The 17113-nt window shown below is 45.5% G+C and overlaps 1 protein-coding gene across 1 annotated transcript in view; it reads left to right on the forward strand.

Annotated features, from left to right (window-relative positions):
* The first annotated feature begins 200 nt into the window (after positions 1–200).
* UBE2D1 (ubiquitin conjugating enzyme E2 D1) overlaps positions 201–17113 on the forward strand; it is a 36843-nt gene continuing 19930 nt past the window's right edge. The window contains exons 1-3 of the mRNA XM_077258865.1: positions 201–460; positions 16476–16539; positions 16635–16666. Coding sequence (XP_077114980.1) covers positions 437–460; positions 16476–16539; positions 16635–16666 — 120 coding nt within the window. The 5' untranslated portion in view covers positions 201–436. The remainder of the gene's footprint in view (positions 461–16475; positions 16540–16634; positions 16667–17113) is intronic.

Raw genomic sequence — 17113 nt, forward strand, 5'->3', positions numbered from 1 at the left:
TTGAGGTAAAGGCGCGTTTCGTTACTCAGGGAAACACATTTCCGACGCCGTCTAGATATTTATTTACACTTTCATGTGCTGACAAAGAAATGGCAGCAACAACTATGCTTTGTTCCTTTGTCGTATTCCAATAAAGTTTCGTTAGTGAAAAAAAAAACCCCGCCGCAGACTACAATTCCCGAGATGCCGCCTCTGACGTCATCCATTGAAAGCGGAAAGAAAAACGTCGTAAAAAGCCCCGCCTTCTGACGCCAAGCTCCGCCCACAGTGAATCAGGATACGCGCCGGCAGCTCTCGTGAGTGAGTCGCTTCCTCCTGAGAGAGCAGAGCCGCAGTGACAGGCCCGCGTCACCCCGGTCACCAGCACTCCCGTGCCGTCCCTCCCGTAGCAGCCCGCCGTCCAGTCTGAGCTGCCGCTCTCCAGCTGAACTTCTCCATGGCGCTGAAGAGGATACAGAAAGTAAGTGCGACTGGGGGGGAAACAATGGAGGCCGCCTGTGCTGGTGCTCTGTCATCTCCATCCATCTCCAGTCAATCACTTCACTGTTGGAGCGCCCCCTTGTGGTGGCGTAGTGTAATTACTACCCTCCAGCACGTCATTTGTTTGCAGTCCTCTATAATGACGTCACTGCTGTCATCCAGCATGGCCCCTTCCTATATATATCTATGGGGGGATACTGATGACCATCATGTCTGCTGGGTCTGAACACTGTAAATCCGGCTGGTCTCTCAGGTCATTTGTTTTGGGCCTTGGTCCTCTATTTGATATACTCTGAGCGGTTCCCTCGTGACATAGTCCGGGTTACACACTCTGGGCCATTGCCCACGGAGATCTGGGCCCACCGGGAGCTTCCTACTGCCGGCCATATGCGTGTTCTCTCCGCCATAAGCATGTATGCCCAGTTAGGCTGAGCGTGCATGTGGTTTCTGCAGTATGCGCTGTTGGCCGGACTCCTCTGATGGCGGCTTATCTCACCAAGTGGAACAAAAGAATTGGGTGTTTAATTCAATGTGATCCTTTTATCTTCTTGGAAAAATGAAGATGGACGTGGTCGATTCTGCTGAGATCAGTGGCGTCACAGGACCTTCCTCTAATGTGCGTTGGGGCCTGGAGGGCGATACTGTGAAAGGGTTTCCCACTACATTGTAAGCAGTGTTATGGCTGGTCCAGGGGGTATAATGCAAGAAAAGCCCTGTGCTCTCCTCCCCGAGGTGTGCCGCACCTCTGTGCCCACAGCCGTCACCCCTCCACACTGGTGGCATCAACATCCGGTGGGGACCCCGGTACGGGACTGCTGCGGCCAATCGGTGGCCTCGGAGGGTCTACAGCCTCCTTGTCCCATCCACATTATGCCCCAGTCATGTATGGTCTCTGCACATGGTTCAGATCAGGAGGACTTGGAGCGGCACTGGTGTAATGACTTGGTATAAAGCTGGCGCTACGCGGTGACTGTCCCCCACGGGTGTCACAGCCTTAGATCACTGCGTGTTACTGCTATGTCACATAGTACACTGCTGCTCACACACCAAGGCAATAGAAGGTACATTTTGTGGGTCTTGCTAATTAATCAATGAATTTATAGGGGACGTCCACGTGTGCCGTAAACTGAGTGCAAAACATCTGTGGTGATTCTGTGGCAAAATCTGTATGAGTTTCATGCTGATTTGTTATGGATTTTTCCGCTGATTTCCCTCTTTACATTGCAAAATGTAAACGCCAGAGGGACTGTACCTCAGGTCGGTCCCGGCATGGATTCCACTCTTGTTTTTATGCAGCCTATAGATTTGGCAAAACATTTTCCACCCATGTATAAGGTACTTGGTCAAAAAACTTTGCCAAAATCCTGAACAGGACGGTAGAGATCAGCCAGTCCATAAAATACAAGGAATGAAGTAACTTTCCAATCATTTGTTTTATACCACAAATTTATGGGTCGAACCTAGCGATGAGCGAATGTGCTTTGGGCAAGGGGTTATCTGAGCATGCTCAGGGGTTAACAACAGAGTTTTCAGCGTGCTCGAATAATGTTAGTCCCCACACCTGCATGTCTTGGGGCTGTTCAATAGCCACAACACGTGTGTGGACTGCCTGTTTGTTAGGTGGCAGCAGCAACACATGCGGGGACTGCCTGTTAGGCGGCGACAGCAGTAACGCATGCGGGGACTGCCTGTTTGCTAGGCGGCGGCAGCAGCAACACATGCAGAGACTGCCTGTTAGGCGGCGGCAGCAGTAACACATGCGGGGACTGTCTGTTAGGCGGCGGCAGCAGTAACACATGCGGGGACTGTCTGTTAGGCGGTGGCAGCAGTAACACATGCGGGGACTGTCTGTTAGGCGGTGGCAGCAGTAACACATGCGGGGACTGTCTGTTAGGCGGTGGCAGCAGTAACACATGCGGGGACTGTCTGTTAGGCGGTGGCAGCAGTAACACATGCGGGGACTGTCTGTTAGGCGGTGGCAGCAGTAACACATGCGGGGACTGTCTGTTAGGCGGTGGCAGCAGTAACACATGCGGGGACTGTCTGTTAGGCGGTGGCAGCAGTAACACATGCGGGGACTGTCTGTTAGGCGGTGGCAGCAGTAACACATGCGGGGACTGCCTGTTAGGCGGCGGCAGCAGTAACACATGCGGGGACTGCCTGTTTGCTAGGCGGCGGCAGCAGTAACACATGCAGAGACTGCCTGTTTGTCAGGTGGCGGCAGCAGTAACACATGCGGGGACTGCCTGTTTGTCAGGCGGCGGCGGCAGCAGCAACACATGCGGGGACTGCCTGTTTGTCAGGCGGCGGCGGCAGCAGTAACACATGCGGGGACTGCCTGTTTGCTAGGCGGCGGCAGCAGTAACACATGCGGGGACTGCCTGTTTGTCAGGCGGCGGCGGCAGCAGCAACACATGCGGGGACTGCCTGTTTGTCAGGCGGCGGCGGCAGCAGCAACACATGCGGGGACTGCCTGTTTGTCAGGCGGCGGCGGCAGCAGTAACACATGCGGGGACTGCCTGTTTGCTAGGCGGCGGCAGCAGTAACACATGCGGGGACTGCCTGTTTGTCAGGCGGCGGCGGCAGCAGCAACACATGCGGGGACTGCCTGTTTGTCAGGCGGCGGCGGCAGCAGCAACACATGCGGGGACTGCCTGTTTGTCAGGCGGCGGCGGCAGCAGCAACACATGCGGGGACTGCCTGTTTGTCAGGCGGCGGCGGCAGCAGCAACACATGCGGGGACTGCCTGTTTGTCAGGCGGCGGCGGCAGCAGCAACACATGCGGGGACTGCCTGTTTGTCAGGCGGCGGCGGCAGCAGCAACACATGCGGGGACTGCCTGTTTGTCAGGCGGCGGCGGCAGCAGCAACACATGCGGGGACTGCCTGTTTGTCAGGCGGCGGCGGCAGCAGCAACACATGCGGGGACTGCCTGTTTGTCAGGCGGCGGCGGCAGCAGCAACACATGCGGGGACTGCCTGTTTGTCAGGCGGCGGCGGCAGCAGCAACACATGCGGGGACTGCCTGTCTGTCAGGCGGCGGCGGCAGCAGCAACACGTGGAATTGCCTAACTACCACAAGACATGCAGCCACAGGGACTTGAACATATTTTTCGAGCACGCCGAAGACACTTGGTTGGCACCTGAGCATGCTCACTCATCATTAGTCAAACCTAATACATTGAAGGGGTGTTCCGCTCTATATAAATGATCACCTATTCACTGGAGGGCCGCTCATTGTTTGGTCGATGTAGGTCAAGTGATCAGCATGGAATGACCATTCACAACAATAGTTCTGTTTAAAAGACCTGAAGGTTTATACACATAGTGAAGTTAGTGACTAGAAGACACGGTTTAGTTCTATAAAAGAGCATTGCACACAGTGATGCCACAAAAAGGAATTATTGCACAGAGAGATAATGTAAGGTAATGACTTGCGGTAACCAATGAATTCGATTTTAAAGAATTTCTCCATTACTAAACAAAGTAATTTTAGAGCCGTTTTCTGTTTTAAAGGTAACCCCTATTTGTAGGATAGAGGATAACTATATAATTGCTGGGAGTCTGACCTTTGCGGCCCCCACCATTCCTTAGTCCTGGGGCTGTGAAGAGGCTGGCTGAATGAAGCTGTTGATTGATCATGCTGCCGCTCCTTTCATTCCAATGGGATCCACGAAGACCAGCCGAGCGCTGCACTAGGCAATCTCCAGTGCTCCCATTAATGAAGCAGTGCTGTGCAGGATTGACTAATGTCCCATTCAGTCACGGCACTAAAGAGCACTGGTTTTCAGGATTGGAGGGGGCCACAGTGGCTAGAACCCGAACGATCAAAAATGATATTTCCTCTCCCATGGATAGAGGATGACTTTCAAACTGGGGACCATCCCTTTAATAACCCCAGGGCAGTTTAATACATAAATAAGCCTGTACTCCCCTCCTAGTCCTGAACCACTCCTCCACACCCTGTACTGTCCCCCATCTCTGCACCTGGTGGTGGTCACCACATGGCCTCTGGTGGGCTCTCACATTTTGTCCTCAGATGGAATATGATGGCTGCAGCGCTCATGTCACTCCCTCTGCCGGATGGTAATGTTGGTGGGCAGAGGAGCTGCACCCTGTGTCCATTAAAGTTTAATAGTGGAGAAACCCTTTAATATCGACAGATCATGTCATAGTTACACACCGCCATTTTACAGCATGTTGCCAAATACAGTAGGCGGCAGTCGCATTGCTGATACAGACCTATAATGTTATCACGGCGTCAACGCCAAAAGTAATAAAACTATTGTCTGTCATGTTCTATGATGCAAGGAAATAAAGTATAGGCGTACAAATGGGATGGAAGCAATGGGCCATTAGTCACACGATGCCTACGTAAGGGTTTATGGTGCCACGACCAGTAGTGGATACAGTCATCAGGATGACGTGCAGCAGCCTGTGAGTCGGCCCTCACTCCTGTGTTGGAGTAATCTGTTGCTCTGTACTGTCTGTAAGGGATGTGCAGATGATCAGGAATTGGCAGCGCTTTGGACACAGTGAATGTTCGGTGTATGCAAAGTTCTGCCGGCTATTGACCGCAGGTGAATCCGCATGTGGTCACCGTGCGGATTCACCGCTTCCACTACATTGTACCTCCGGCTCCAGCATATTGCCCCCAGTCAGACAGTGTCACTGACTGTCCAGCATTCTGGCCCGCCCGGATCGCCGTTAGGTTAGCAAAAAACAAAAAAAAAACCGTTCTCCTCACCTGACCAGCGCTCCAGGCAGCGAGCTCCCTCCAGCAGCGCGCACTCGCCAGCGACTGACAATGACACGACGGCGACGTGTGCGCTGCGCCTGCGGCCGACTTCAGCTGCCAGCCTCCAATTGGCTGGCGGCTGTTGTTAACTATTGACGTGCGGGCGCAGCGTGGGAAGGGGCCCGGTGAGCAGATGAGACGGGGCCCGATGCGGGTCCCCTCTCTCTGCCCACCGGGCCCATAAATGATACGCCAGCATGCTGAGGTCTGGAAAGACACGCCGCATGTCCGTCTCCGTGGGCGTCTCTGGACTCATAGTGGACATAGGATTTCTTGAAATCCCATCCTCTATGCTGTAACATCTGGACGCTGTGGGTCGGATGCAGCACAAGAACAGTGTCCAACCCTCAGCGTTTATTAATCGTGTACACGAACCCTAAGGCTATGTGCACACGTTGCGGAATGGGGTGCAGAATATTCTGCACAAAATCCGCGTCTCTTGGCAGAAACCGCAGGTGCAGATTTGCCGTGGATTTTATGCGGAATTGATGCGGATTTTCTGCGGTTTTTACCACTGCGGACTTCTATAATGGAGGGGTGCAGAAACGCTGCAGATCCGCACAAAAGTGACATGCACTTCTTTTAAATCCGCAGCGTTTCCACACGGATTTTTCCACACCATGTGCACAGCTTTTTTTTTCACTATTAATTTACATTGTACTGTAAATCACAGTGCGCATCTGCGTGGAAAGATCCGCACTAAATCCGCATCGTGTGACAGTGCACATAGCCTTAAAGTCCCCTCTGAAGTTTAAAGTGCTTCAGCATATGTTGGTGCTATAGATACAAAAATTATAAGTAGTGCATGCCACAAAATTATGAATTGAGTAAGCTATATGTGGCATGGCTGGAACTTGTAGTCCTCAATTCTGTATACAGCATACAACAGTGCAAAACTGGCAATAAAAAAACCAATGACTGAATGGAAGACCAGTGATTGTGTCCACCCCAATGTACATGTTGGCTGACAAGCCTTTGTCTGGGGGATGCAACTTTGTTAAATATAATAATAGTAGTAATAAAAAAAAAAAGTGGTGAAAGTGTCAATTTTTAAATCCCTCTGCATGAATCCCATGTGGGTGCAATAACTGCCTGTGTAGCTAACGAGGGCGCTTGGCTTCCTGAGAATACATTATACCCCTGCACTGAGCTCACCAGTGACTTTCTATAGCTTTACCTCCTGATAATTTGGACGTGAGCTTTTTATGGACAGTGTCCATAGTTTGACTTTTCTTCTGTAATTTAGGGTTTGGTGCTTGCCTGAGGATATGCTAAATCGTGTCCATAGGCATAACTTTAGCCAATAAAGACCAAAACAATGTCTATGCCTTGACTCCTCAAGCCCAACAAAATCCACACTTTTTTTTCTCTTTTTTTTCTAAGGTTACGTGTCCACGTTCAGGATGGCCGGCGGTTTGGACGGTGCGGCAAACAGCTCCGCCCCCTTCTGTAGACGCGATGATGCCGTGTGTGTTCATTGTACACATCCGGAATCATCGCACCCCACACATAGGGCCCTGTGTTTTACCTTGCGGCGGCGCAGCGTCGCTGCAAGGTAAACGGACATGCTGCGATCTAAAAAGACGCGCCGCATGTCCGGAATCGCAGGGCTGCCGGGTGCGTGTTACCACGCATAGTGGAGACAGGATTTCATAAAATCCCCTCCATTATGCTGTAACATCTGGACGCTGCGGCTCTACGCAGTGTCAAATACGCAGCGTTTCCTGAACGTGGAAACATACCCTAACAAGATTTTAAAACCCCTTAAGCTGATTAGCCTCAGGTCAATACTTTGAAGATTGCGTGGAATCTGCATCAAACTTGACATTGAAGTCAAAAGGCTACAAATAAAACCGAGTGGGGAGACAAAGCTTCAGAACTGCGAGATCTGGTATGAATGTATCCTTGGGCCACACAAAGTGCAGTTTTTCTGCTACTGATCTAACTGCTATTCTGTGATGTTTCCCAGTCTAAACGTGCGTGTGTTGTGTGGGGGTCTCGCTGTGGATTTGCTTTGGATTTCAATCCTATATTTCGACATCTGCGGTGAGATTTTGTTATTTCTCAGCCTTAGGTAACCACATTGTAAGGTCATTTTAAAGAATCTCCCCCAAATGTATTGTACTGTTATCTACTGCAGGTTTTCAGCACCGAATCTGTCACATCTGAACATGGCCTAATAACGTCAGCCGTGTAGGGAGTGGTTTCTTTATTCCTGACTGCTAGTCTATGTAGTGTATATAGTCTTTATCTGCCAGAGCTGCTCTGACTCCATTCTTTGCCTGTGATTCACTGTCATGAGTAACCCCTGACTGGCCAGGAATCTGCCCCGAGTCATCAGTCTGTAGATATGCAGGCTATTATGTTGGATCATCACCATCTTGGATAAAGAAGGCTGTTTCCTGGTTGAAGGGTTTTCAGAATTTATTGAACAGCTTGCGAGTCAATGAGCCGTGAGGAACGTTCTTGAGCTGCAGGTAGGGGATGTGAGGTGAGGGCTCATGAAACTTCTCATTTTTTAAAGGGAACCTGTCACCCCCAAAATGGAAGGTGAGCTAAGCTCACCAGCATCAGGGGCTTATCTACAGCATTCTGTAGATAAGCCCCCGATGTATCCTGAAAGATGAGAAAAAGAGGTTAGATTATACTCACCCAGGGGCGGTACCGGTACGATGGGTGTCGCGGTCCGGGGCCTCCCATCTTCACACGATGACATCCTCTTCTTGTCTTCACGCTGCGGCTCCGGCGCAGGCGTATTTTGTCTCCTTTTGAGGGCAGAGCAAAGTACTGCAGTGCGCAGGCGCCGTGAAATTTTATTTATTTAGGTTCAGGGTCTCAGTGTACAGCCATGCTGCAGTATACAAAGACCACAAAGTTATATGAATCAACCCCAACTTATTAATCAGCTCTAGTATAGTATACTTGTAAAATAATTTGTAGAATTGGACTAATCCAGAAGCCAAATTATTGTATTTTTTTTTTTTTTTTTTTTTTTAGTAGGCAGCACTTAAAGGGATTGTCAAGTAAGATGGTCTTATAAGGCTTGTACTGAATTTTTCTTTTAGACACTTTCTGCACCCTGTCTTTCTCAAACGGCATGAATCGGTGATAAAGTTGGCACAATTTAAGACTGCGTAGTCCACGTTTATACTGTTTAAAAAAAACAAAAAAAAACAAAAATTATATGAATACAGGTTGTCCTTCTAATGTTTGACTGACTGTGACCCAACTTTTCCCAAATGACAAAAAGGGTGGTTCTTGGTAAATTTCAACATGCATTCTCCTTTTATTCTCAATGGTGATGAGCCTCCACGAAAGTAACTTCTTCCCTCTCGTATTTTAAGATCCCGTGCTTGCGCTCACGCTCTGAGCGTGCATAGATATAGGTGAGTCGGGAAGCTGGGCTGTTGGTTGAACGCCCTTTAGGCCAACAGTGTTGTAAAGTGTGTAGCCACCTCTATGGCCTCGTTTAACCTTGAATGATTTTGTAATCGAAACCAGTGTTATCAGTTGCGCAGGGAGGGGTCCCATCGTTGGCCCACCACCAATTACATGTTTAATGTAGTATGGTATTGTAAAAGAGGCTTGCAGAATTTTTTGATCATTGGTAGAACCCGTATAAAATATTATGGAGTTGCTGTTCCCTAAAATATTTTTTTTAAAGTCTCTTCTAAGCAGCCACTACCTCCCCTCTCTCCAGTTCTTTTCTTTTGGCTTTGTCAGAAAAGCTTTTTATGAAAATAACTTTTTTTTTTTTTTTCATTCTGTACACTGTCCAGGTACTTCAGGGATAATCAGACGGTTTGGATGATATTTGCTTCATCTGAAACTGGGTGTAACAAGTACATAAATGCCTGGACTCGCGGATTTACATCTGGGCACTCGGCCCATTTCTCCAGTCCAATTGCTAGATGCTTGTTTAGTTAGAACATGCTGTTTGTAGCCAAAACAATGACCGTTCTCTCTCTTCATGTGTGGTCGGTGGGGTATAGAAAATCTTCTTGGGCTCTTGCTGTAATTGTAGTCTGGTCCTTTAGTCCGTACTTTGAATGTAATATTTCCATCTCCTACAGTGACATGTAAAAGTTTTTTTGTTTTTTTTTCATCTTTTACATTTTTAAAACTTACAAAGAGAAAAATGGGCCAATGCAGCAGTTTGGGCAGTCTACATGGTCAGTACGCAGTAGCAACCCCCTTTTGCAAGTATCACAGCTTGTAAATAATTTTTGCAACCAGACAAGTCTTTCAATCCCCCTGCACCCTCGCTTTTACCTGCCGCGTCCGCCTAATGATAATCCAATGATGGAAAATAAAGGACTTTGATTGTAACAATACTTGGTGAGTGCCACATCTTCTTTTCCTTCTATTGTATATGGAACTATTAATGGCTCTATGATGATGAGCACCGCGATATAGTAGTGAAGGCTCTACCATCAACACACGACCACATGGATTATATCTCTTACAAACACTATTCACCATCTGACCTGGTGCCATTCGGTCTATTTTTTTCAAAAAAAAATTACTTTTGGTTTTATAGCCCATTCCAGCCAAGTGCAGGTCTATGATCTTGTCCCTGACATCCTTATAATGCTCTTTGGTCTTGCCCATGTTGTAGAGGTTAGAGTCTGACTGATTAATTGAGTCTGTGGACAGGAGTCTTTTATAAAGGTGACTATGTAAGACAACTGTCTTTAATGCAGGTAACAAGTTGATTAGGAGCGTCTAACTGGTCTGTAGGAGCCAGAACTCTTAATGGTTGGTAGTGGATCAAATACTTTTTTCTCACTGCAAAATGCAAATAAAATTATATAATTTATACAATGTTTTCTGGATATTATTTTTGATATTCTATCTCAATGCTAAAATTAACCTATCCTTAAAATTATAGACTGTTCATATCTGATAGTGGGCAAGGTTATAAAATCAGCAAGGGATCAAATACTTATTTCCCCTACTGTATCTTGTTTTAGCCTTCTCCGGCTTCGTGTCCCTCCACCATTTTTGTTTTCAGAGTGCAAGGCAGCTGCTTAGAGAACCCATTACTGCTGGGTTTTTTTTCGGCATGAGCTTAGAGGAGGTTGGGTTTTTATAAAGGTGGTAAATCTGCATCACCTGTCTTCCTAAAGATGGTAGTGAACAAGCCATAACTCTTAACAGGTGCTATTAAAGCAAACCTGTCAGCAGGATTTTGCTAAGTAAGCTATAGGCATTGTCATGTTGGCGTTGGTGCACTGATTTAAAATGATACCTGGGATGAAGAAATCCATCTTGTGGTTCTTGTGTAATCCATGTTAGTTTTCTGTTAGAGATTCTCATGCTTCAGGGTGGAACTATAGGCAGAGTCTTATTTTCCTGCTCTAAGCCGGAGAAACCAAGGAGCGACCTGGCCACAGGCCGCCCCACATCACAAACCACAAAGAACCACAAGACTGATTTCTTTACCCCAGGTATCATTTTAATCAGGGTAGCAATGCCAACCTGACAATGCCTCTAGTTTACTTAGCAAAATTCTTCTGACAGGTTCGCTTTAAGGTCTGAATACTTGGTGAAAGTTATCTGAGCGCACACCACAGTAATAATATATCATCCGTCCCTCCGTCCAGTCGTCCATCCTCTGTACTTTATGGCCAGTTTGAGTGTTGAAAACTGTTTCCATTTACTGATAGAGCCCAGGCCTTGGAGCTGTTACATTGAAACAGATCATATATGTGAGTGGTGCAGTATTCACCGAAGGCTATAATACCAACATCACTGGGGATGTCTCTGTGCTCCAGCTGTAATGTCCTCAGCAGTTTGCCAGTGGGAGTGGGCAGTGTCAGAATGAAGTGTATTCAAGAAGAACAGTGTAATTGTCTGCTACATACTGTACACACGATAGAGGCCTTCTTGTAATGCCACTCAATACCACATGCCGTACTACCTGATGTCATTTATTAAAAGAAAAAATATATACCGGTATATTATACGAAAACAGTGTTTCATGATGCAAGTGATTGTGTATCTGCGCATTAGAAGGAGCCGCGGGAGATCAACACTAAGTATTCGTTATTCTACAGCACTTTCCATGGGTTATTTAATAAAGGCGGTTGAACACATTTTACACCAGCCATGCAAACCAGATAGTGTAAGGTTTGACAAAGCGTGTGCTCTGTATGGGGAGAGTAGGCCGCGGTCACACATTTTTGCCGGCAGTTGATCTCCCCTGATACAATAAGAATATGTTCACAATCTGCGGATTTTGCTGCGGATCGGCATAGTTTCCGCAGCTGCTGATCCGCAGCAGTTTCTCATGCGTTTACAGTACAATGTAAACCTATGGGAAACGAAATCCGTAGTGCACATTCTGCGGAAAAAAACACGCGGAAACGCAGCGGTTTATATTCCACAGCATGTCAATTCTTTGTGCGGATTCTGCTGCGGGTTTACACCTGCTGCAATAGAAAACTGCAGGTGTAAACCCGCAGCGGAATCCGCAATAGAAACTGTGATAAATCCGCAGGAAAAACCACAGCGGTTTTGCCCTGCGGATTTATCAAATCCGCTGCAGAAAATTTCGCAATGGATTCCCCTGCGTGTGCACATGGCCTAAGAATCTAGTGTTGAGATCCAACTGCTCAAATCTTCATTCATTTATCATCAGTCGGGGGAGTTGGACTCAGTACACATGAGATATTGCCCAATTCTACTGAAATGTGACTGGTTTCTTTAGAAGTTTCTGTAATGTTACCAGAAGAGGGGTCAGTAAAGGATATTTATACACTTGGTGAGTTTGCGATGATGACAGAAGTAATGTTCAAGGGGTTTTCTACCACTTTGACATTAGCGACTTATCTTTAGGATAGGTCCTCAGTGCTGGATCCCCCAACGATCAGATGTTTGCAGGTGTTGGATGTAAAAGGTGTATGGGGCTCAATACCCTCTCTAGTGGTCGCTGCCAGGTACTGAAGATCAGCTCCTATTCTGATGGGACCCCCCTCCCAATGTGACCCTGATGAACTAAGTGTTGAGAAACCCCTTTAATGCCAACTTGTCTTTGCCACTTGTGTGTATTTCTGGCCTTGCGGTAAGGTTCACATCGGGCATGTGATGTTTGCACTTCATAGTTTATACACTGAGGTCTTATCTTCAATTGAATATTTCCCGATACAGCTATGAGCATAAACTGGTTTTGTGACATTTTTCTTTTCCCTAGGATGAATAATCTGCAATCGTTTCCCTCTGGCTTATAAATGAGTGGTCTGTGTAATATAGGAAATTACCATAAATGAATTAACCCCACAGGGCCGTTATTTGGTGCCCCTAGAGTTTGGCTGCCAGTCCATTCTTTTATGACTATTGACTAATGCTTTCCTACTATGGAAGGAAAAACAAAAAAAAAAATCCACCCAGCTCAGACTGGGATAACTGCACTTTTAAATAGGCAAATGTACAGTAATATGCCACAAAAAACAAGTAAAAAGATAACGACCCCTGAACTCGCCGCAGGTTAGAATCTGGTTGGCGTCCGTGGCCAAGAGGAAAGATTGTATAGAATACAGGGTAGATTGTGTCCAGGGTTTATAGGGGCAGGAGTTGGGTTGTTAAGGGATGTAAATGACTACTAAAGCTAGGTTCACATTTGTACATTTGCTGTGTCGGATGTATACATTAAACATACAGCACACACTTGCATACGTTATCTACATCTGTCCAAATTTTGATGTATATGTCCATCTCTGTCTAGATGATAAAAAAATTATTTTTTAATTTTTCTCAACTGGCTTTCAATGGTAGACAGGGAACGTGTGGTTTTTAGATACATGGAAACGTTCTGCTATAAGTTTCAGTAGGTCTCCAATTGATGATGGAGAGAGAAAAAAAATTAGACATCTGTCATGCGGTGTTTTTGGACCCTAGAGGTGTCTCCATCTATGGATTGCTGTGTTTTTTTTTTTTGGCTGCGTTTTTGTTGTCTCTTGGGCATGTTAATAAAGTTTAGTGGCCCCAAAAAAGCATGATCTAGATTTTTGCAGCAAAAACTGATACCTGCGTTTTTACATTTACCCATTGTTTCCTATGGGTGAATAACCGCTGAAAGAAGTGACATGCTGCCGTTTTCAAAAACGCCGCAGTTATCCAGATCGGTCCGGAAAATAAAACCTGTGTGCATGATATTTCTGAAATATTCTACACTTTGATGGTACTGTAAAACGCAGCTTAAAACTTGCATAAAAAAAAGCTGTAAAAATGCAACATGTGAACATAGTCATAGGGTATGTGCACACGATGCAGATTTAGTGCAGAATTGGTGCAGATCTGCAGCAGATTTTTCTGCAGCAGAAACGCTGCAGAACTGCACTGTGATTTACAGTACAATGTAAATCATTGTGAAAAAAAAAGCTTGTGCACATGGTGCAGAAAAATCTGCGCAGAAATGCTGCAGATTTCAAAGTGCATGTCACTACTTTTGTGCAGTTCTACAGCGTTTCTGCACCCCTCCATTATAGAAATAAAATCTGCATAAAAAACGCATAAAAAACGCAGCTGCGGATTCTGCCAGGAGATGCAGATTTTGTGCAGAAAATTCTGCACCTCTTTTCTTACGTGTGCACATAGCCTTAGAAAGCCTTCTCTCTAGAGATGGTGGGAATTGATTCGCAGGGCAGGTACAGCAGCCACATCAGTCTGTGGCCACTGATGGGAACCTTTTACCGTACTGTATCCCTGGCTTCTTTTTCATTAGCCAGCCTAGTTCAACATCATCCTTGCAGTGTGCCACATGTGATGTGCCAGGCCGGCCAATCAAAAGAAGAGTTGTGGAGGCTGACGGGTAGAAGGCAGGTCTCAAGTCTGCCATCCAACGGCCAAAGATTTCCGATGTGGTTGCTGGACCGGGTCCTGCGAATTGATTTGCACCATCTCTACTTCTGTGCCATTGTCATTCAATATATGGAGGCTGAGCATTGAATTGATACACATCCCCCAGTAATTTAGCGCAGGTACAGTGGGAAGGTGCTGCGTGTTTCACTCCTGTAGGCAGCAGCCACATATCTAGTCACATACCCCTCTATCTGCTGATATTGCAGTCTGCAAGTCGTATGTATATATCTTGTACTTTATTTCATGAAGTTCAGCTTCCTTTTCCCTCCTTATCTTATCAGCCTCCATCTAGATTTCCAGAATTCAACTTATTCCACTGCGATTTGAAATAAATCCTATGCTGCATTAGCACGTCATCGCACGGATGCTTGCTGTGACGGTCTTCCCCTCCACATTCTATGAAATAAGCTACCGTAATTATAGGTATACAGTCGGGGAGGCTACGCTGTGATATGCTCCATTATAAAAGTGTCTCACAAGAGTTGTATAATCATCATCAGCAACTGTGATAGAAATTTGTCTCCCCCCTTGTGGAGAGTGTGGTGTAGTCTTGCAGTTTCTGACTTCTGGGACCTTCACCGTTCAGCAGAACAGGGCATTAGTGATTTGGCATTCTGTAAACCGACCACCTGCTCCATTATTTATTTAGTGATTTATTTATTTTTTATTTATTTATTTTTATTTTTTAACTGGGATAAAAATTCCCCATTCTTCTGATCAGCACAGGTCCCAGAGGACAGACCCTCATTGATCAGCAAGTTATCACCTTTGTATTGATAACTCGTTTTTACCAGACCATCCCTTTTTATAACTTTCTCCCATGATGCACTTTCCAGAGGAAATCCACACTATTTCTGTGTTTTTACGAAATGTGTGAACATCCCCTTATAAATCTTTGAACGCTTGTTCCTCGTTTCACATGATTTCTTTGTAGTCCTGGCATAATAATGCTTTGCCATGTAGAGCGATTTTCATAGTCTTCCATGAGAAGATTGCCGCCTTTTGGTTTTTGCTTACCCTGATGTGAATCTGCACAATCTGGAGAAGTTCTGCGCTGCATATATTTTCGTCTTCATGTGTCGGGGGGTAAAGTGTGAGGCTGCTAATAGCTTTTCTCCCACCTCGCTGCTTATAGATGGGAAATGTCACGCAGAGTCGTTTGGTTAAATTTTTCTTTCTTAGATGTATTACGTTATCAGAGCTGTAAAAGGGGGAAAAAAAAATTAAAGCCGAAGGCTGCCGAATCTTATCTATCATATTTTTCTTTCTTAAAGGATACTTCATAATCTACTTACTGTGTTACCGTTGTAACGATGGTTCCTTGTAATTGTAGACTTGCGTTTTTAACAGTCCAATCCATCATATGCAGGGGTTTTCTTTTTCACTTTTTGTTTGTCTTGTATTTGTTGTGATTTTTTTTTTTTCTTTCACCAATTTCTTCTACATAGAATGAAACCTCGTGCACTAACAGAGCAAAAAAAAAAAATGCTTCATTTGTGGCTTTACTTTTCTTTGCACCTCTTTTAAGTCCTATTCTGCTAATATGATACAAATTTCAGATGTATGGTACATAAAATCAATCAGGTGGAGTAAATTTTTGCAAATAATTGTGACTTTTTAACAAGTCACAACATCTGGAACCTCAAACTTTGCCGACAATGCAAACATTAAAAAAAAAAAAAAAAAGCCAAAATGTAGATAAGAAAAAAAGGCTCAAACACAACAATGAATCGGCCCACGGTTTGCATGATGTGACCTGTGTAAAAGCAGTAAGGTGGTGGGTGCTGATTTGGTCACTTTGACTGCAGATTGGCCAAAGCATATGTTGGTGAAAGGGAAAATCTTCCATTAGATTTGGCTCGTGAATTCCTATAGCTCATATGATTCTGTAAAAACTACTGAAATGCTACTGGCCAAGAAATAATTTTGCAAACCAGCTCAAGATGGCCTGTCACTTTTCAGAAAAATATGTACTGTACATATCTATAATTTTTTTTTTTTTGGGTATAAATGACACTATTCCCCTTTAATCCGGTGGTTTTTTTTCCCTGAGATATGGCTCCTTATTCCTTGTATGTAAATCTAGTCGTTGGTCAACTGGGTGTGGTCTTCAAGGAAACACCCATAGAATTGAATCACACCCACTTGCTACTAACAAGACTATCTACAGCAAAGAGAGGGCCAGATCCCAGGAATGGAGAGGCACAGACACAAAAAACCACGCCAGATTCAGCAGGACGGCAGCATTTAGATCTGGTAAAATTACGTTTATGTAATGATATATGGGCCCTCTTTTTTCCATTTTGATAAAACTTTTTTTTTTTTTCTCCCTTTTTAGGAGTTAACCGACTTGCAGCGTGACCCTCCGGCTCAGTGCTCGGCAGGACCAGTCGGCGATGACTGTAAGCTGGATACAATTTGCAGCTCTTTCTTTTACCACTTTATTCTCTGTGTAGTGTGATAATTTTTCTAACTTTTTTTCCCTTTTGTTTTGCAGTGTTTCACTGGCAGGCAACAATTATGGGACCTGTAAGTATATCATTCACTTATTTATCCCCTTTTATGGCTTTCAGGAATAAGAGCTTGTGCATAAATAGTGGTGCATGAACCTCATCGGGGGTCTGGAATTTAGTCCTCATCCTTGGTGCCAGTGATTTTTACGATCTGTCCCCCAAAAGCAATGTTTGTAGGGGAGATATTTTTTTTTTTTACCTATTGGATTATTGAGGTCCAAAGCTTGGGCTTTACATCCAAGTATAGAATTGTGTTTTGTTTTTTTATTATATGCCAGAACGGTTTTAATGAAAGGCAGATGTGATTTTAAAAAATGTAGTAATTTTATAGAGAATTATAGCAAGTTTTTTAAGGAACGCCATAAGTGTCTAGTAAGTAGGGGATCTGTACCTGCAGGATGCGCGGACCCCTCTCCCGCCTCGGTGCAGAGCCCTCCGGTCATGTCTGACAGCTCTGTAAATG

This window comes from Ranitomeya variabilis, chromosome 4, assembly GCF_051348905.1.
Source record: "Ranitomeya variabilis isolate aRanVar5 chromosome 4, aRanVar5.hap1, whole genome shotgun sequence".
Classification (NCBI taxonomy): Eukaryota; Metazoa; Chordata; class Amphibia; order Anura; family Dendrobatidae; genus Ranitomeya; species Ranitomeya variabilis.